Genomic DNA, 21,210 nt, shown 5'->3' with positions numbered 1-21,210 from the left:
AGATTAGCTTATCTTTTCCGGGAGGAGACCAGATATTTTACATTGTTTATGACTCTCTGTAGTCTAGAACCGTGCCCTGTACGGGGAAGCATCTCTGGGGTTTCGGTGCCCACACCTGGTGCCTCCAGCCCCTGCACAGCTGACTTCTGTGGGCCCAAAGCCCCATTTCCTACCGCGGCAGAGTCTCCTTTGGGACAGAAATCTGTGGGCAATCGCACCGAGAATATAACAGAATGATCAAGGATATGGACCTTTGGGAGCAGACGTTTCAGCGGATAATTAGAGAGAAGAAACCGCATCACAGATGGAAGCTGAAAGTGGACGATAACCTCGAGGTCAAAAGCCTACGGCCGGGCTGGAAGCAATACACGCAGAAAGGCCTTGCAAGGTCAGTGGGGAGGGTCAGTGGGAGCCACGGAGAAGGCGCCAGGGGGGGGGGCTGTCTGTGGGTGCTTTGTCCGGCGGGATGGTGAGTGCTGGGGGAGAGCAGAGGGGAAGGAAGCTCCGATCTGAATCAGTCAGTGGTCAGCAATGCCGGGAGGGCAGATGCACCTGCAGGCCTTGAAACTCAAACACTGCATTTCACTAATGGGAAACAGGCCCAGAGCCTGAGCTGGCATTTAGGGGTCCCCAAGCCTTCACTTACCCCCTTTCTCCCTAGCGGGAGCCGGAACATTAGTGGAACTGAAGGCGGATGAGTTAGCCCCTGCAGGCCCACAAATCAGCCCAGACTGTCGTAAGGACATTGGGCGGTCAGGTTGTGGGGGGAAGCAGGGAGTCTAACCTACCCCAGGGCGGGTTGATTTTGGGTCCCCCTTAGGGAGAATTTGGTAGAGAGACCCAGAGACCCTGGGAGCTTCCTCAGGAAAGACTTTAAAACCTCTTCATGGCAGCTTTTGTCATTTGTCTGCTTGTTTATCTTCCTTCCCTGGAGGATGCTTCCATCTCCCTGAGCCTATGGGAATGTGGCTTTGGGCCAAGGATTGGTTGTGCAAGGCCTTTGGCTCTGAGAAAGGCTTGAACCCGAGGAGGGCTCGGGACCCAAAGCCCACCACACCTGTCACAAACTAGGACCCACAATAGTGTAGTGACCTAAAAGCAGAGGCTTGGACTTAGAACTTCTTTCTCGGCCATACTGCAGGACCCTGAGCCCGGTCCAAAGTGACAGGAGTCCAAAGGACTCGGCTGCCTTAGGAGAAGGCAGCAAACAGAAAACAAAGCCCGCTCACATCTGGGTTTTACAACTCGCTTCTTCCCCGGGGCTTTTGGGGATCAAGTGGCCAAGAAAGCCACCACACTTTTACAAGTAAAAGTGGCTCCAAACTGGTGACCTTCCAGTGCATCTGGTGTGAAAGTCTGGGTTCCAGTCCTACCTGGGAATTCCGAGAAAACTTTATTTTATGTTGTTTCTGAGGTCAGGTCCTTATTTTGGCTCGTTATGTGTCCCTAAACAATGGTGTATTCCAACTATTTTAAGTCTATAACTTGTAGAGGTGCTGACCTGTATTGTGGAAGGCGGTTCCTCTTCAGGGAATTTTCTGTGTAGAATAATCCCACTTTGAATACAAGCGACCATTTCAGGCAATCATTCCTTGCACTAACTAGGACCTGGCCATCGACATGAGTTCTTGAGATACCCATTCTTAATTTGTGTTCATTATAATTTGTTTCTAGGTCACCTTCATTTCCCAGAATGTCTCTTTCCTCTCCCCCACCTAGATAGACATCTCTTAGAAATGTGATGAGTGAAACTGAAATGATCAAAGGAGCAAAGTTTGAGTTCCTGAGCACATTGAATTATCGAGCAAAGCGTGTTAATTGTCCAACACTGGGGAACAGGCCCCCTCGGCTTGGCACTGGCGCCCAAATCAGGGGAGAAAAGTTTCTATGCATTGAAAACAATCAAACCAGACCAATGAATTAAAGGAAAACAATTAATCTGGACACAAAATCAGACAATCTGATTTCTAACTGGAGGCAAGATTAGGACTGTACAAGATGGAGGGGGAGAATAAACAGGTGCAGTTCCCTCAAATCAGAAAAAGAGACGTCTCCTCCCCGCAAGCATCTGTATTGGATTTTAAAAAATCCATTGACTGGTAGGGGGCCAGTTTTCAAATTAGATATATATTTTGCTTAATGTATAAATGTGAGAAAACCTTTTGTATCAGTTTTTGGGTCCAACTGGGGTTTGGTCAGCATAACCAAGGTCCTTAATTAGGGGTCTCTAAGCAGCAGAGAAAGGTGGTTCAGCTTCCCAGCCATGCAGGGCTAGGTTCAAACAATGCAGTACATCCTTATCTCCGTTCCCACAACTGAATAAATTTTCTCGCAAGACACAGATTGGACCAGATTCATAATTGAATAGAAATGAAACTGAGTGAGTTTCAGAATTGAATCACGAGAGAGTCAGCGTGATTTACTCAATTCCCACTATCACTTGCCATTCTAATTCCTCCAATTCTCCCTTTTGATTCATGGAGGAGAAAGGCAGCCATTTCCCTCATGGATCACTTATCTAAAAACCAAATCTACAAGGTTTTTTCCTGTATCCATAATTAGAATCACACAAGTCAGGTTACCGATCCAATTACTTGGAAGACTCACCGTGGATTACTTTTGAGAAGGGAGATTTACATGTCCCAAGATGGTCAAAAAGACTTTAGCAAACACAAGTGCTGTGGATCAAAAAGTCAAAGCAACATAATGATGATATTATTATTATTAATATTAATATTAATATTAATATTAAATAGCATCCAATCTCCTTGTAGCCTAGTAACCCACTCCCAACATCCATTTAATCATTACCTTGTCTTGAATCCCAGATAGGGTTGTGTGGTCTTTGCAAACATTTTCTCGTGGACAATATTCTCAGGGCAACTCTGAAAGCGGCTCTGATTTGGAATCACTCCTAGAGGTTCCTAGATCATTCTAAAATCGACCAGCAATGAGACTTAATGCAACTGAGTTCAGGCTCTTAAAGCTGATTTTCTATTAACTGATTCATGTGCTGAAAACTAGTTTGAGTCTCACGGAACTAATCCTTTTCACAATAGAGCTGTTAAAAGGGACATGAAATTAGGAAACCATAATTCACCTGTGAGTTTGAAGACTCTGGTTTTATATACCACCTGCTGTTTTTAGATTTATCCAAGCCTGATATAAGAATCTTAAAAAAAAGATTCATGAGAACTGATTTGTAAAATGAACCCTTCTGTCTTTTAAAATGATCAGCTACTTTAAAATGGAAAAAAGGATTTCACTTTCTTTGCAATTATCAATTAAATTTTATATGTAAAATTCTTAAATTCAGTTTCGGAAACTTAACATACTCAAAGCTCGCATTTTCATGCTAGATACATTTGGAAGTGAAATATATATAGATGTAAATATAGTTTTCAGAGAAATCCTGTTGCTTTCTTGAAATTTACTATTCCATGTAATTAGAAAACTTTCTTTGTTTCATTACTTTGTTCATCAACTCTTTCCCTTAGGAGAATATTATTATATCCCATATTATAGTTTGACAACAAATACAGATTAAAGTTGTAAGATTTTTCATACTTGTCTCCTATTATAGTAACTCAGAGATGTTCCAGTTCAGTCTATTAATTAATAGATTTAGTATCATACTTACAAAACTTCTACTGGTCGCCTGCCCTGATTATAGAAACTTGCTTTGAAGGGACAAGGAGGAACATGATCATAATAAGAAGAATAAAAGCTTTAAAAGGACAAGGAGGAATATGATTATAACAAGAAGAATAAAAAAGACAGAGCCAAAAAACCTCAGGCCTTCCAGCAAATGTAACCAGGACAACCCAAGGTGTCCCCCAGCAGGGCCAGCATCCCACTCCTTGGAGGCTCTCCCCTCTGCCGGAAGGGAGGTTCTATAATTACATGTCATTCAGGGTAATTGCGGCGTCTAGACCTGAACTTAGTACTCCAGATAAGGACTGATGAGGGCAGAGGGCAGTAGGATAATCATTCCTTCTTATTGCTGAAAGCACACGAGCTTGTGTGAGCTTTGTTGTTTTCTGCTCACCGCTGGCTCACCTCCAGCTTGCAGTCCAGATCCTCGAGGACAATTGCAGGATACTTTCTCTTTTCAATGAGTGGAATTTTGTCTTGATGGGTTTGGCCCCGGGCTCTCACCTGTCGGGGCTGGATCCTCCATCTCTCATCCCTTGCATCAGTCCAAGCTTTGGCTCATCTGCAGATTTGATGAGTTTACCTTCCAAGTCCTTATCCGTTAATCAGAAGTTGATGGATCAGGGTCTGAGGGGGTCATTATAAACCATCAAGCCCAAGGACCTCATTTACTCCTGAGGAGCCAGTCCCAGGATGCTGGGAAATAACAGTCAGGTCCCTTGGCTGTGCTGATCTGGGGAGACTCGCGGAGGAGGATAAGCTTTTGTGACCTTGGTTGACAGGAATTGTCCCCTTGCAAACCACTGCTAATCGCTCCATCCCACCTGGAGGTTTATATCTGAGTACACGGTTTCCTCCCCATCATCCTGGGGGGGGGGGGAGGGCATGACTGGAGCCATCATCTCTGGTCTAAGAGTCTTGTAATTCAGCCTCTCTCTTGTGTTCAGTTCCTTCTTGCCCCTCAACTTCCCCAGGTCGCCCCCCCCTCACCTGCGTGATACGGCTTGGGGCTTCCCCCGACCTCCTGCCTCTTTCCAGTCCATCCTCCACAAAGCTGCCCATGTCGTATTCTTGAGCTCAGCTCCAGCTCACCCTCTATAATTATATGTACATGGCTATAGATGTAGATCTAACTATGATCCCGCTGTTCCGGGACCACTTGGGACAGACCCCTGATCGCTCTCGTCTACCTCAGGTTTCGGTGCTCCTTGTGTGGGCGCAGCTGGGTCTCTGCCCAAGTGCTGATTCTCTTCTGGATGTGCCTGAAGGAACCCTACGGCCGGGTCAAGATGAGGGTCTTTGCCCAGCGCTGCCAGAGGTGCAGCACGGCTCTGTTTGAGGAGCCCGAGTTCAGCCCGGAGGGCATCGAGAAGATCCTGGGATGCCTGGTGGTCCGCATTCTGCTGAAGTGCTATCGGGAAAGTGCTGGCGCTCCCGTCCCCAGAGAGGACCCTTTGAGAGAAATCCTCGTCGCTGGGCCGCACGATGCCGGGAACTGCGAGGCCTGCTTGGTGGGCATCTCTTGCCCGAGCCAATCGGACGGCAAGGTCTCAAAGGCCCTTCCCAGAAGGCCCCACAACTCGGCCCAGTACCAGCAGCCGGCCTCTAAAAGGGGGAAGCTGCTCCTGCTCCTTTCCCTTTGCATTGTAATTGTATTTGTGGTCCTGATGGTGACTCTTGGGGTCACTGGGCTCCTTTAGAAAGAGCCTCGTCAGGTGCTGTGGGATGGCAAATATTTAGGGACTCTCAGAATGGAACTAGCCCAGTGATGTGGGTTCACATGTGGACACACACGACTGGACATAAAGATTAAGTTTCATTCATAGTATTAGCATTTCCCCATCCTTCTCTTCAGTCTTTCCGAAGGCTACCTGAGCACCTTCTGACTTCTGGGCTTGTGAGCACCCTTCCTATGGGCTTCTTCCCAGACTCTCCTGCCCTCTCCCCACTTTGGCCGAATAGCTCCGGGTGCCCAACTTGTTCGTGAGAACTTTTCCCAGAGAAGCCATGGGATGTTGAGGTGGAAGCTGAAGGGCTGAGAAGACCCCCGGGGCTGTGTGCATCATTTTCCCAAGGAAAGAGAATCATTCCCACCTTCATGCTCACAGTGGCTGTATGAACTCTGCCCTCCTTCAGGGACCTCTGAAAATAAACCCATCAAACCAACTGCCTTCAGTTTGACTTTGTTCTAAGCTCTTTCTTTGGACGGATCATTTCCTGGGGGGGTGGGGGGTGGGGGGTGGACGGAGAGGCCAGTCCAGGCCCAGGGGATGGGAGGGATTTCCTTGGGGGGGGGGAGCCTCTTTCTTTTGTTACTATTGAATAAGACTTCAGGGTCAGCGGAAATATTTTTGATCAGAACAATAATGACTTTCATGACTTTCAGAGAGCGAATGACCTCTCTCCTCCCTGACTGCTGTTTTGTGGGCGACACCAGCTCACTTTCTGAGTCCAGGGGAGATGCACCCGAGGATTGAGCCATTCAGAATTTTGGCACAAGCCTCACTGAATGTGTGTCCTCCTCCCTGGTCCACTGTGTTTCCATGAACCCACTGAAGCCGGCCATGAGGATGGCTTAGGGGCCTACGCTTGGGAAAGGAGGAAGTGAAAAAGGGAGAGAAAATGAGTGTGGGGGGGCTCCCTGCCCGGGCACCTCTCCCACCTACACTACACAGGGATGCCCCGAGCCCAGTCTCTCTTGGCAGTGCAGATGCTCCGGTTCTGCTGCCTCCTTGGAAGCTGCCAGAATGAGCCCAGTGCCCCCTGACCTCATTGACATAATCAATGGGGCTGATTGGCTCATTAAATGTGCACACATGGGCTAAGAAAGCTCGGTCCTTCCCAAGAAAGCTGGTCCCTAAGTGACTTAGAAGGGCTGGGGAGGATGCAGAGTAATGGGGGAAGAAGGGACATGTTGCTGTGGAGCCTTGGAGGACATCCAGGCTCGTTTAAGTCCTGACCTATTTCTTCTTTTCTGAGACATAAGAACCAGAGACATTTGACCTTTTCTTCTGCCCCATCTTGTCTCAGCAGGGCTTCCTCCTTCACCTTTCAGTGTCTTTATTATCTCCCGGGAACCAAGTCAGCTCGGGAACAGGCAGCGGCTTATTTGTGGTCTTGGAGATGGAGCTTAAAGGATCCTTGCCAGGTCCTTTGCTTAGACATGGGATTGCCTTGGACTGATGGAAACCATGGCTTCCTCTCCACTTCTTGGATTCAGTGTGTGTGTGTGTGTGTGTGTGTGTGTGTGTGCGAGAGAGAGTATGTGTGAGTGTGTGTGTGTATGTGTGTGAGTGTGTGTGTATGTGTGAGTGTGTGTGAGTGAGTGTGTGTGTGAGTATGTGTGAGTGTGTGTATGTGTGTGTGTGTGTGAGTATGTGTGTGTGTGTGTGTGAATGTGTGTGTGAGTGAGTGTGTGTGTGTGAGTGTGTGTGAGTGACTGTGTGTGTATGTGTGTGTGTGTGTGTGTGTGAGTGTGTGTGTGTTTTGGTCAAAGGGAAATGTACTTCATTTGACTGGAATCTTTCACTCAAAAGAGCTGCAAATGGAACAACCAAATGACAATAATTTATGAAGTGCCTACTATGTGCCAGCCACTCTACTAGATGGGGATTGATCCATTTTATCTCAAAAAGGGCTTGGATTCTAAAAGACTTGAATTCTGGGAACTTTCCAAACGGTCTGAATTCTATTAGCTCATTATACAGGAGCATTCATTTTATTTCATTTTCAATTTGAAAATTTTTGTAGATTAAAAAAACATTTACAAATTCTACTTCATAGACTTAAGAGCCTTGTGACTCCAGGCAAGTCACTCTAACCTCTCTGGCCTCAATTTCCTCATCTGAAAAAGTGAGGACAAAAATAATACCTGCAGCACAGAGTGGTTGTGAGGAGTGAATAAAAGAGAATATACGTGTAAAACCCCATGCCAACCTTGCAAGGCCACACCGACCGTTATTAGAATTTTCCCTAGAAAATCATCCCTTTAAACAAAGAAATGGGGGGTGGGAGGAAAGGCAGTTCATCAAAACTACCCAACACATTAACCAAATCTGCCGGCGTACCTCGTGCCCCCCAGCCCAGCCCTCCACCCCTGCAAAAACTAAAACAAAAAGACAATCCTTAATTCTCAATTCTTAAAGGTGAAAGTAGTAACCAAGAATGGCGAAACAGGCTCTCACAAAAATTCCACCTCCTCCTCTAAGATAACTGGGGAAAATGAAACCCCATCTTAGGAAAAGCAGATCACCTTTTATATGGGAAATACATGGACTTCAATTCATTAATGTATCTCATAATGAATCTTCTCTCAATTTTACTCAAATTCCATTGTCTCTTTCTCTTTCCCTTCCTTTTTCTCCCCCCCTCTCTGTCTGTCTCCTCTCTCTGTCTCTCTCTGTCTTGTCTGTTCTTTTTTCTCTTCTCCCTCTCTCTCTCCCATCTCTCTGTCTCTGTTCTCTGTCTCTTCTCTGTTCTCTCTTGTCTCCTCTCTTCTCCATCTCTCTGCTCTTCTTCTTCTCTGTCTTTTCTTCTCTGTCTCTCTCTTCCAAACACAACAAAACTTAACAACTATAGAATCCTTGGGAAACACCAAACATCTTAAACCTAGAACCAGAAAACAAAACAAACAGCAAAAACCTCGGAAACAAGAAAAAAAAAACCCCGGCAACAACTTAACTCTCCCATTCCAAAACCCTCAGGAATCTAGAAAGGAACACCGAGAAAGTCTCTCAAGAAGTACTCCCAAACTCTAACCTTTGCAAAATCCCTATTCTAGAATTAGGCAAAACTATTCTAAACCCAAACAACCTATGAAAAAAAAGGAAAAACCCAAAACACTAATTTAAAACCAAAACAAAACACAAACTAAAAACCCCAACAAAAAGAAACTCTCAAAGAAAACCAAAATCCCTCATTCACCTAGAAACTCCCAAAACTAAAACAGAAAAATTTAAAAACAAAACAAAAAGAAAACTCTAAAACTTCAAAACCCCCCCCCTACAAAACTAAAACATCCAATACTAAAAAACACTCAACACTGCCCAAAACCCCCCCCTCCCCAAGAACCCCCCAAAAAAAAAAAAACGCCCAAAAGCACTAAACACCCAAAACCCAAAAGAAAATCCCTACTGTCCCTCAAGAAAAACCCACTAACGAAAGAGAAAAAACCCCACAAAATCAAAAATCCCCTAAAAAAAAGAAAAAAACCCCCCAAAAGTCAAAAACCAACCCAAAAGAAAATCCCAAAAACCCTCCCAACTCACAAACAAAACCTTCTAAACACCCTCCCCTTCCTTCCTTCCCTCCCTCCTTTCCTCCCCCCCTCCTTCCCTTTCCCCTTCCCTTTCCTCCCCTTCCCTTCCTTCCCTCCTTCCCTTCCTTCTTCCTTCCTTCCCTTCCCTTCTTCCCTTCTTCCCTCCCTTCCCCCTTCCTTCCTTCCTTCTTCCCTCCCCCTTCCTTCCCCCCCCTTCCTTTCCTCCTTCCCTCCCTCCCTCCTTCCTTCCTTCCCTTCCTTCCTTCCTTCCCTCCTTTCCCTTCCCTCCCTCCTTCCTTTCCTCCTTTCCTCCCTCTCTTCCTCCCTCTCTTCCCTCCTTCCTCCCCTTCCCCACCCCTTTCTTCTCCATTACCAACAATGTTTTCTGAAAGAACATTGAAAACATAGAAAAACCAACCCCATAAACAAACCCTCCCCCACTCCCTCCAACCTCCCACCCCTCCCTCATCTGGAAGAAATTTAAAAACCACCACTGAAAGAATAAAACAAAATGAAAACCTTTTTCTCCACCTAAACACCACTCTGCCAGGTAAACTCAAAAATCCCCTTCCTGGGAAAAACCCCTTTTAAATCATTGCCCCAATTCCCTCCCCCAAAGAAAAATTCTCTACCCTCCTCCCTGAAAATCTTCTCCCCCTCCTCTCCTCTCCCTTTGAACTCCCCACTTTCTGGCTCCGTACCCTTCGAAAGAAAAAACCTTCCCTTCCATTCTTGACCTCTTTTCCTCCTAATTAAATCAATCATTTAAAAAATATTTTTCCTGAACCCAAGTAAAACCTCCTGCTCATCATTATACAACAAGTTTTATAAATCCCCACTTGTCAAAGGGGCAAAAAAAATCTCATTTTCAAACACCTGGGGTCATAAAAATTTAAACCAAAACCCCCCCCCAGCCACCCCCCCCTTAAATTTCCCTCACCAACTCTCTCTTTCAGGATTTACCACGTCAAACCTCCAACCCATTAACGACCCAAAGCAAAGAACCAATCCCCCCAAAAAACCCTGGCCGCATAATCATCATCCAAAACACCAACCCTCCGGGCAAACCCTATCAACGCCTGAGGGAGGGGTGGGGCTGGCCCCAGGGTCCCGGACAGGGGCGGGGGCCTCCCTGTGGGGCCCGAGGGCTTGGGTCCTCACCCCGCTGCCCTTTTCCTCAGTCAAAGTGAGAAATAATAATAACACAATTCCCAGAGCTGTGAGAGCAAATGACGACAGAAAGTACTTTGCAGACTTTAAATGCTCATTAAATATGAGGGATTCCTGGGCCATGGTGCCGCTCCAGAGGGGGCCTGCAGGAGACGAGATGGGCCGCAGGCTGGGGGTGAAGAGGGCGGGGGGACGCCAGCGGGGGGATGGCGACTCCTCTGTGGGCTGGCCCAGTGGGCTCCCGGGGGAGGGGAGAACAGCTGGGGTTCACTTCTGTATGCATAGGTATGTTGTGGCTGCCCAGGGTCACACAATAGTAGGTCTGAAGTTGGGTTTGAACCCAGGTTTTCCTGGCCCAGGACTGGCCTGCTCTCCTTGGCCACTTTTCGGTCCTTGTGTTTGGAAACTATGGGGCAGAGATTCTGGCCCAGCCGGGTCGCCTCTGGCCAAGGGTGATTCCAGCTGCAGGGGAGGAAGAGTTCTGGTTTTCCTGGGGGCTCAGGTGGGCCACAACCCCAGAGCCGGCCGGCATTGGGCCCCTTGCCGCGGCTTGGCCGGAATGCACTCCCTGGGGGACGAGAGGTCCGCGGTCCAGGCCCTGGGCTGGGTGCTGAGCTCCGGGGCTACCCATGGGACAGTGAGAGGGGCCCCAGACCCTCAGGAACGTTTCCCAGGCCAGTGGGCTTCCCAGCCCCACGCCAGGCCCTCCGCTTCCTCCCCAGATCTCCATCAAGCGCAAGGTCAGCATCTACACCATCCTCCAGGGCATCATCCAGCAGGAGGGCGAGCTGGACGAGGAGTGCGTGCAGACGCTGGTGAACCTGGCCTCCCGGGAAATGCGGGAGATCCAAGAGGTGCGTGGGGGCTTCTGGGGACCCCCGAGGCAGCCCCGGCCAAAGAACACAGACAAAAACGTCTGGGGAAATTAAGGCTGTCCAGAAACCACAGCAGGCGGGTGAGGGAGTCAGAGTAGATTCTTCTGTTATTTCTCCACTGTTCAGAGCAACAAAGCTGCCTCCATTAAGCTGAGCGACTGAAGCGGCGGCAGATGTGTCCAGTGTACACTGGCAGCGGCTTTTGGGGGCAGCTAATGGCGGGAAATCCCCAGAAGTGCAGCCACTGCCGTGGCCCCTTCCCTCTCCCCCACCTCAGGCCTTCAGCGTTCTTTTGCAGTGGCTCCCACCTCGTTCCTCGGCTATCAGAGGCCCGTGGTTCTTCCATTTAGCACAAATATGGGCTCCCAAGAGACCATGGAGACCATCTCTCTCATGGAGGCAACACGCTTCTGAGAAGCTGATCTCGGCTGGTGCAGGGATGTTCTTCAAGGGGAGTTCATGTGCCAAAGAAATCACAGGCCCACTTTAAATAGACACACATACGTACGGAGATCTCTCTCTCTCTCTCTCTCTCTCTCTCTCTCTCTCTCTCTCTCTCCCCCTCTCTCTCTCTCCCTCCATCTCCATCTCCATCTCTCTCTATCTATGTATGTATATGTGTCTATTTAAAGTATATATATATATATATATATATATATATATACACACACACATATATATATACACATGTATATATGTACATATATACATACGTATTTGTGCATATATAGTTGTACACAAACCTATCTTTAAGATTTCCTTAAGTGTGATCCAGCTTCCCCGTCCAGTTGGCTCAATACTTTTGCACTTTGAATTCAGTTTTGTCTGGAATCATGTGTATAACTTCTAATTTTCAAGTATTGGCGGAAACTTTCATTCTAAAAATAGAAAAAAATATGTTTTACTTCCTTTATCCTGGAGATGGCCTAACACAGGCTGAACCAGATTAAAATGTCATGGGAAGAAAAAGATTCTTTTGGAAACAATTGGAGTTAAGTGGCTTGCCCAGGGTCACACAACTAATAAGTGTCTGAAATTGGATTTGAACTCAGGTTTTCCTAACCCCAGGACTGGTGCTCTATCCTTGGCCATTTCTCTGTCCTTATATTTGAAAAATATTTCACAAAATAAATGAAAACACAATAGAACATAGATAATGCTAATATGTGATTTTCTAGGTCAAACTGGAACTCACAGGGATCATCTTGTATAGTTTGAGTTTGATGGCCACTGCTCTAAACTTCTAGGTATCTTGATGCCTCAGGTATTTTTCTTATAGACCCCATAATGGTACATTCTCTCTTTTTAAAAATAACTTTTTATTGACAGAACCCATGCCAGGATAATTTTTTACAACATTATCCCTTGCACTCACTTCTGTTCCGATTTTTCCCCTCTCTCCCTCCACCCCCTCCACCAGATGGCAAGCAGTCCTAGACATGTTAAATAGATAACAGTATGATGGATTCTCTTTTTAAACTCCTTTTGAAATTCTTTCCCTTTTCATAAAAAAAGTACTTTTCATTTATTCAGCATTATAGTGCTCTATCTCCCCTCTCATCAACTAGATATTATAAACATTAATTATTTTTACATATAATTTTAATAAATTTATAACTATGGAAGCATTTTATTTCAGTGATGTTAACGTTTTACACACATACTCCTAAATTCTCCTCAATTTAGTTAATTAAATAATTCTCAAGTTTCTGCTATTATTGAAGATTTTTTCAGAGCTTTTCCTATTCTTCTCATGTTCCCACACAGGACTGCTACTTTGCCATTGTTTATTCTGGCCTTTTCCTATCCTTACCTTAAAACCACCTGTTTTTTCTTTTATAAAATCCACTGTCATGGTGATACCATCTTTCCCTATTCTACCACTCCCTCTTTCCCGAGTTTACTTGTTTTCTTTTGTCCATCTTTCACGGGGATTCAATTTTCAGCTGCCTTTTCCAAGATAATCGTGTTACAAATGGGGACATCAAAGTGATAATAGCAAGATCTGCTTACAATAGATTGTGGAATCAAAACTCATTCATTTAGAATAATTTTTAGATTTAGATTAGAATTTAGATTAGATTAGATTTAGATTTAGAATAATTTAGAATAATTTTCATTTATTGACTTCTGTTTTGTGGTCAAGTTATACATCAAAGGCTTTGATTGGCTCAGTTGGATTAGACTTCCTCTTTAGGAATATCTGGAATTCCTGTGTTAATTTTTTTTCTCTTATAAAAACATGCTATGTTTTGCTAGCTAAAACGTTTGGAACATAATCCTATTTTTCTTGATTTATAATATACTATTATTCCTAGGTCTCCTTTTATTCGTATGTGGTTGAGAAGTCTTGAGTGATTTGGACTGGCCTTTTAAAATGCAAGATGTATTTCTTCCTGGCCATCTGCAATACAAGCTCTCTCTCATTGAATTAGAGTTTATTGACAATATATGTGTCAAGTTGAACTTAGCATGTTCTTCTATTGGCATCTCTTTATCTAGAACCTCCTTCAATCTGCTCCCCATGGTGCTGATTCCTAAATTTCATTGTCTTGTTGCTTTGGCTAATTCTGCTATTTCTTTGGTCTTCCATCAGAACAATTCCATCCCTCGGTGAATCCAGCATTTTGCTGAGCTGTTCCATCCATTGATCTAAGTGCTGAACCTCCCGGGCATCTTTTTCTTCCTCCTTACTGATTCTGTCTCTGCAGATGCTCTTGTCTCCCACTATTTTTCTTAGTTAACTTATCGCTGCCATGGAAGAGTCTTGAGGGTTTTGGATCTTATTTCAACTCTGGGACTGTGGTTCATATGATTTCATGATGGTTTTTTCTTCTGGTGCTTTATTCTTTATTATCCCATGATACTTATTTGTCATGCCCCTAAGAAGCTTCTGTTCTAATGGGGAAGGTAACGCATAATGGCATCGGAGGTAGACTTTGGATCTGACTTCTGAACCAATGCCCTTTCCATTATATCATGCTGAGGTGTGTTTGTGTTTGTGTGTGTGTGTGTGTGTGTGTGTGTGTGTCTTTGGGAAGGAAATCCTTCTCTGAAAGAGCAGAGAGAGAACTGGTATTTGGAAGAGTGTGATTCCCTGTGAGATTGTGGAGAGAGGGACAAGAAATGAAGGAGGAAGAGGGGGAAAAAGAAGAAGTGGGAAGAAGAGGAAGAGGAGAAGGAGGAAGAGAAGGAGGAGAAAGTGGGGTAGAAAAAAGAGAGGGCAGGAAGAGGGCAATAAGGAGGAAGAAGGGAAGGAATAAGAGGAGGAGGAAGATAAGGAGGAGAAAGAGGAGGAGGAGGAAGAGGAAGAGGAGAAGGAAGAAGAAGAACAGAGCAGGGGAGCCTTTGGTTTGCTGCGGTGGTGGGTCGGGAGGCAGGTGTCTTTCTCTGGGCTCCTACCTTCTCTTCTGCAGATCGAGGACTACCTGCTGGCAGAGACAGCCAGTGACACGCTGGTGGCCCTGTCCCGGAACCACTTTAACCTCGTCATGTATGAGCTGCAGCACCACCTCAAGCCGCTGATTCTGACCGACGAGTTTGTGCTCATCACCTTGGCCAATTTGGCCAATGCCAATGGTGAGGGCGCTGACCTGCTGCCCCTCTCTCTTGAGCCCCCTTTCTCCCGCTCCTTTCTCTCTCTCTTTCCTCTCCCTCCTGCCCTTCTCCCTCGCGCATCTCTCTCCCTTGAGTACCTCTCCACTCCCCATTTTCTCCATGCTCCTCTCCCTTGTACCCCTCTCCCTCGCGCCTCTCTCTCTCGTGCCTCCTCTCTCATGCCCCTCTTCCTCATGCCCCTCTCCCTCGTGCCCCTCTCCCTGGCGCCCCTCTCTCTCACGCCCCTCTCCCTCGTGCCCCTCTCCCTGGCGCCCCTCTCCCTCACACCCCTCTCCCTCACACCCCTCTCCCTCTTGCCCCTCTCCCTTGCATCCCTCTCTCTCTCGTGCCCCCTCTCTCGTGCTCCTCTCTCTCGTGCCCCTCTCCCTGGAGCCCCTCTCCCTGGTGCCCCTCTCTCTCGCGCCCCTCTCCCTGGAGCCCCTCTCCCTCTCATTCTTCTCCACTCCCCACCTCCTTCATCCTCCTTTCCCTCGCTCCTTCTCCCTCCTCTCCACGGCCTTTTCTCTCCTCCTTTCCTCACCATCTCCCCTCCCTCCCTCCCCTTCCCCTTCTCTTTCCCGCTCTCCCATCCCTCCCGTCTCCATGACCACAAGTGAAGAACCAGCGGTCACCGGGTGTGGAGGACTCGGATGCTGGGCGACTCCCCGCTCCCTGTCCCTCCTTACAGTGTTTGAGTTCATGCCCTACATGGGTATCACGCTGGCCACCATCTTCACCATGCTGAGACTGGCTAATGGGGCCAAGATGCGGCAGGTGTTCTGCAGTGGTGAGTGTCCCTTGGGTGGTCTGGAAGGGGGAAGGGGGGAAGACAGTGACTTTCTCCCAGCATCACCCATCCATCCATCACTGAGAATCCATCATTCTGCCAGATTCTCGGGGGATACAAAGGGTGACCGAGGCTGGGCCCAGAATCGGGTGGAGCTGAGGTACAATATGAGTCCGACAATTACTAGCCATGTGACCAACTGAACTTCTGTTTGCCTCAGTTTCCTCATCTGTAAAATGGGGATAACAATAGTAGCTACTTCCAAAGAACAGAAGAGGTTGTTGTGGGAACCAAATGAGAAAATGCTGCAAAGTGCTTAGCACAGTGTCTGGCACATAGTGAGAGCCAGATAAACATCAGCTTTTATGATACATAAGACAAATACCCAGGCAATACAAGGCAAACTGTAGTGAGTGAAACTCCAGACAAAGTTCTGGGTTCAAAGGAAGGAAAGATCACATCTCTTCAGGGAAATCAGGGTGGACTTCGTAGCCGAGGCGGCATTTAAGCTGAATTCTGAAGGATGAGTGGGATTCCAGCCTAACAGGGAGAAGGGTACTCTGGGCAGAAAGAGGGACATATCTGGAGGTCACCTGAGGTCCTCTCACTACACTCCAGACTTTGGTAGGAAATCAGGTCCCTGATATTAAAGATCCAAGGACTGAGTGGGAATGATTCTCCCAAGTGACCCTGGGTGTCTGCCCGTGGGGCTACAGAGCTGGAGCCTGCTGGGGGCGAATCCCCCGCTGAGCCAGAGCCTGGCTTCTTCCGACCACCTTCCTCACTGACCTCCTTCCCTCCTGCTACCTCCCATGAAGCAATGGAAACGTTTTGTGAAGCGATCCAGTTTTACCTGAAGCACTGGGAGGACAGCGTGTACCCTATCATGACCGGGGAGCACTTCATGAATAAGCTTTTGCCCATGTACCGCCATTTTGTCACTGTGTGGCTCCGGAGTGAGAACACTGAGGTGAGTGCCGGGCTCCGAGGGAGGCTGCCCGGGATCAGCATCGGTCAGCTCCATCTCCTTATCCTCCCTTCTTGTCTTTTCTCTTTTCTTCTCTTTCATTTTCTCCTCCTCTCTTTCTCCTCCCCCTCTTCCATTTTCCTTCTCCTTCTTCCCCTTGTTCTCTTTCCTTTTTTTATTCTCATTCCTCTTCCTTTTTTTCCTCTGCTTTCTCCTCCTCATTCCCTCCCCCTCTTCTCTTTCTTCTGCTCCTTCTCCCTCCCCTCTTCTTCTTTCTCTTTCTTTTCCTCTTCTCCTTCTTTTCCTTCCTTTCCCTTTCCCCTTCTTCTCTTCCTCCTCCTCTTCTTTCTCTTTCACTTCACTTTCTCCTTCCTCTTTCTTTTCCCCTTTCTTCTGCCTTCTCCTCCTTCCCTTTCCTTTCTTCTGCTCCTTCTCTTTCTTCTCTTCCTTCCCCTTCTCATTCTTTTCCTTCCCTTTCCCCATCTTCTTTTTTCCCCTTCTCTTCTTCCTCCTTTCCTTCCCCTTCTCCTTTGCCTTCTCCTCCCCTTCCTTCTCTTCCTTTTACTTCTTTTCTCTTCCTCCTTTCCTCCTCTCCTCCTTCTTTTCATTCTCCTTGCTTCTCCTCTTCTTTCCCCTTCACTTCATTTTCTCCTTCTTTCTTTCCCCTTCTTTTCCTCCCTTCCCTCCCTTCTCTTCCTTTACTTCTTCTTTTCTCCTCTCCTCTTCCTTTCTTTTCTTCTTTCCCCTTCACTTCACTTTCTCCTTCCCCTTTTCCTTCCTTTACCTTTTCCTTCTTCCCTCTCCTTCTTCTCCCTTCCCTTCCTTCTACTTCTTCCTCTACCCTCTTCCTTTCCTCCCTTCTCCTCTTCCTCTTCCTTTCACTTCTCTTTCTCCTCTTCCTTCATCATGTCTAAAGGCTTGGGTCTGGGGAACAGAAGGCTGAGACCTAGGAGGTCTTTTTTGGGGGCAGGTCAAGCTGGCCGTGATCAAGTCCCTTCGGCCCATGCTCAGCCTCCTCCTGCCCATCGAGGAGCTGCGGGAGCAGGTGTATGACTACATCCCCCTGCTCTTGGCAGAGTACCAAGGGAGCGTGGAGGCCCTCTTCATCACCCAGGTGAGTAGCGGCCCTCCCTGCTCGGGGCCCCCAAGCTCTGGCTCATTGTCTGGGGTGAACCCAGGACACAAGAAAGGCAGGAGCTGTTGTCCAGGCTCTCTGCCTCCTCCCCAGGTTGGGGTAGCCACTGGGCGGCCACAGAGCATCCGCAGGGGCTGGGAATATAGAGGGGAAGGAAATAATCCCTGCCCTCGGGAAGTTTCCATCCTTTGGGGATCCTGGGGGGGAGGCAGGGTCTTGGGGAGGGGGACAGTGTAGAGATTCAAAGTCCTCTAAGAGGGAGTGTGTGTGAGTGTGTGTAGAATATTTTTAGCGGTCCTCCCCACTGCTCCACCCTGCCTCTGCTCACCAGTCGCTCTTTCTGGAGCCCTCTTTGCCAGGATGGGGAGGCCAGCCCCTGGCAGGGAGCAGCCCCTGGCCCAAGTCCATCTCTCTTTGGCAGATCCTGAGGCAGATCCTGGAAGTCTCCGTGTCCAGTAACACGCCGGTCCCCAAAATGCAGCTCCACACCATCTTCACCGAGCTGCACATCCAGGTAAGGGGGTGATCTGGCAATGGAGCATGGAAGGAGTCCCCTGAGGGGTGCCCAGGGCAACTGCCAGCCTCTGGCTCAGGCTCTGAGGGTCTTTGAGAATCAGGAGCTTTAAGGACATTTTAAGATGATTTTCATTCTCTCGGCTGTGGCCTATGGAGCCAGCTCCAAGTGGCCTGTAAAAAGCCGAGAGTGTGCCCCCCACCAAGAGTTGGTTGTTAAACATTTAGTAGCAGACCACTGGGTGGAGGCCTGGCTGCTACTGATCTAACGGTCCTGCCCTGGGATTTGAAAGAGCAGCCATTGATTCTGTCCCATCTGTCCTCCCCTGGGCAATGGTGCCTCCAACATGTTAGAATCTGGCCAGAGTTCTGTAGAATGGTTTCTTCCCCTTCCCCCTCAAGGCAGATCATTAACTTTGGGCTGTCCTGTCACACTGTGAACTCGCCTGGAGCTTGGTGATCATTTAATAAAACTGAAGCTCAGAACGTTTAAACCACAATTAGTGAGAGGGATGGGTTAAAGATCCCCGTCTCTAGTCTCCCCTTTTACTCAGAATTCATTTTGACAATTCCCCTCTCCTTTGCCTTCTCCTCCTCTCCCCTTCTCCTTCCCTTCCTTCCTTCTCTTCTTTTTACTTCTTTTCTCTTCCTCCTTTTCCCTCCTCTGTCCCCCCCTCTGCCTCCCTTCCTCCCTTGCCCTCCTCTCCCTCCTCCCTGCAGGTCTGTTCCAAGGCCCCGGCCCTCCAGCAGTTCAGCAGCGAAAATCTGGCCGAGGTTGTCCAATGCTTTATTGCTCTGGGTGAGGAAGGAGCTGGAGTTGGGGAGATGTGGGCCCCGGGGCCCAATATTCACACCTGGGTCTCCTGCTCACTTCCGGAGGCCCCTGGGGATGTCCTGGGGGAGGGCTGCGAATGGGCTTATACATGAGTTCCTGGGGCTCTACAGAGGCCACTAGCGTGGCCCCAGAAGAGATCTTCAAGTCAGCAAAATGTGGTTTCGAGTCTTCCTGGGTGACCCCAGACAAGCCCCTGCCCTCTTTTTTCCTCTCACCTTTTTAGTTGCATGCTGGACTCATTTCCTCCTTCTCTATTTTATTCATGTGAGCATTTAATGATATAAACTTCCCCCTAAGAACTGCTTTGGCTGCACCCCACAGGCTTTGCTATGCCATCTCATGATGGTCATTCTCTTGGAGGAAATGATCGATTGTTTCTGTGATTTGTTGTTTGACCCACTCATTCTTTAGGAACAGATTATTTAATTTGCAATTGCATTTTAGTCTATTCCCGACCCTTTGTTGCATTTAATTTTTATTGTACTTTGATCTGAAAAGGATTTGCTTACCGTTTCTGCCTTTCTACATTTGATTGTGAGGTTTTTATGCCCTATTACACAGTCAGTTTTTATTTGGGTGCCATGTTCCACTGAGCAAAAGGTATATTCCTTTCTTTCCCCATCTGGTTTTCTCCAGAGGTCTACCATATCTAAGTCTTCTAGGATTCTAGTAACCTCCCCAATTTCTTTCTTGTTTATTTTGTAGTCAGATTTATGTAAATCTGAGAGGGAGAGGTTGAGATCCCCCCTACTACAGTTTTGCTGTTTATTTCTTCCTGGAACTTCTTTCCTGAGTACTGGGATGCTCTACTACTCAGTGCATATAGGTTTAGCATCAATACCACTTCATTGTCCATGTACCCTTTAACAAGATGTAGTTTCCTTTCTTATCTTTTTAATTGGATCCATTTTTGCTTTTGCTTTGTCTGAGATCAGAATCGCTGCTCCCACTTTTTTTGCTCCAGCCTTTTACTCTTACTCTGTATAACTCTCTATTACAAATGTGTTTCTTGTAAACAGCATATGTAGGACTCTGACTTTTAATCCACTCCGCTGTTCTCATCCTTTTGGGAGAATTTGTCCCATTCACATTCATAGTGATGATTACCAGCTGTGCATTTCCCTCTGTCCTATTTTCTCTCCTGTATTTACTGTTTCCGCCTCTCCTTTGATTTTTAAAATCCTTCACAAGCTCTTCCAAGAAAGGCCCCTGCAGTCCTTAGAGCCCCAGGAAACTCTAGGACTGTGCCTTGTTGTCTGCCCTGAAGGAGGGAGCCCCCATGTGAGGAGGGGCTGAGCTGGACTCTAGTGTCTGCTGCTAGAGGCCCGAGAGGAGGAACCAGCTCAGGGTGCATGGAAGGGGAGAGGAAGGGCCTATAATCAGGAGGGAGGAGAAGGGGAGGGGGAGGGAAAGAGACAGATAGTGAGGTAGCAGAGATGAGAGACAGAGAGAGATGAGAGATGAGGGTGGGGAAGAAAGAGGTGGGGGCAAAGAAAGAGGTGGGGGAGAGAGACAGAGATAGAGAGACAGAGAAAGCGAGATACATAGAGACAGAGGGAAGGAGACACAGAGATGAGAGATGAAAGTGGGGAAGAGAGACAGAGAGATACAGAGATAGAGACAGAGAGACAGAGTCAGACAGAGACAGACAGAGACACAGAGACAGAAAGACAAAGGGAGAGACAGACAGAAAGATAGCAGTGACATGAGCAGCGATAAGAGAGAGATGAAAGATGAGGGTGGGATACAAAGAAAAAGGGGAGACAGAGAGAGAGAGAGAGAGAGAGAGAGAGAGAGAGACAGAGAGAGAGAGACAGAGAGAGAGAGAGAGAGAGAGAGAGAGAGAGAGAGAGAGAGAGAAAATCATATAGACAGACAGAGAGCAGACCTTCTCCAGTGGTGCTGGGAGCCTCTCAAGGCTCCCTGGGTCTCCAGACCCTCATCCCTCCTCCTTGCTCCCTCCTCCCCAGCTCGCTCCTACCCTGATGAGCTGATGAAATTCTTCCGTAACCAAATGCAGACGGGGAAGGAGGCCATCCGTGTGGGGACACTGACCCTGCTCCGGGCTGTCCTCAGCGCTGACGGTGAGTAGGCCCAGGGGACTGTCCAGGGGGCCTTGGGCCTGGCTCGGCCCTCACTGCCCGGCTCATCTCCACCTGGGAAGCTTCTGGGCAGCCAGCTGGCCGTGAGTCCTCCAGTAGCCCCTTTCTCATCTTGTTTAGAAATACATTTCAGGGGTTTTGTTTCATGACAATCTTTTCTGGGCCTACTCCTTCTGCTCTCTCCCACCCCCCTCGCTTCTCCCCCATATTTGGCAGAAGTATACAGCAGCCACTTCTGCACCCAGCATTTTGCTCTAGTGGCCCTCCCCTCTCTGCTTTGCCCCTCTATTGACCTTTCCCTATCCCCTCTACGCCTCC

At 47.7% G+C, this 21,210-nt stretch overlaps 2 protein-coding genes across 2 annotated transcripts in view; both read left to right on the top strand.

The window, feature by feature from the left end:
- The first annotated feature begins 233 nt into the window (after positions 1–233).
- Positions 234–5,354, top strand: RTP4 (receptor transporter protein 4). Its single transcript, XM_012546674.1, has 2 exons — positions 234–388; positions 4,850–5,354. Exons 1-2 carry the CDS (start codon positions 234–236, stop codon positions 5,352–5,354), a joined length of 660 nt encoding a protein of 219 aa, XP_012402128.1.
- A 5,286-nt stretch (positions 5,355–10,640) lies between these two features.
- Positions 10,641–21,210, top strand: part of MROH2A (maestro heat like repeat family member 2A) — a 49,950-nt gene continuing 39,380 nt past the window's right edge. Inside the window, exons 1-9 of the mRNA XM_031961106.1 lie at positions 10,641–10,718; positions 10,804–10,935; positions 14,373–14,535; positions 15,242–15,340; positions 16,159–16,310; positions 17,278–17,421; positions 17,864–17,956; positions 18,676–18,754; positions 20,761–20,874. Of these exons, the coding sequence (XP_031816966.1) occupies positions 10,641–10,718; positions 10,804–10,935; positions 14,373–14,535; positions 15,242–15,340; positions 16,159–16,310; positions 17,278–17,421; positions 17,864–17,956; positions 18,676–18,754; positions 20,761–20,874 (1,054 nt within the window). The remainder of the gene's footprint in view (positions 10,719–10,803; positions 10,936–14,372; positions 14,536–15,241; positions 15,341–16,158; positions 16,311–17,277; positions 17,422–17,863; positions 17,957–18,675; positions 18,755–20,760; positions 20,875–21,210) is intronic.

Source organism: Sarcophilus harrisii, chromosome 3 (genome assembly GCF_902635505.1).
Source record: "Sarcophilus harrisii chromosome 3, mSarHar1.11, whole genome shotgun sequence".
NCBI classification, from domain to species: Eukaryota; Metazoa; Chordata; class Mammalia; order Dasyuromorphia; family Dasyuridae; genus Sarcophilus; species Sarcophilus harrisii.
This window is presented reverse-complemented; position numbering and strand designations above follow the sequence as displayed.

Coding starts and splice junctions, on each gene's coding strand:
- RTP4 (XM_012546674.1), top strand. CDS start 234: ATGATCAAGGATATGGACCTTTGGGAGCAGACGTTTCAGCGGATAATT. Junction 389..4,849: donor ACGCAGAAAGGCCTTGCAAG/GTCAGTGGGGAG, acceptor CGTCTACCTCAG/GTTTCGGTGCTCCTTGTGTG.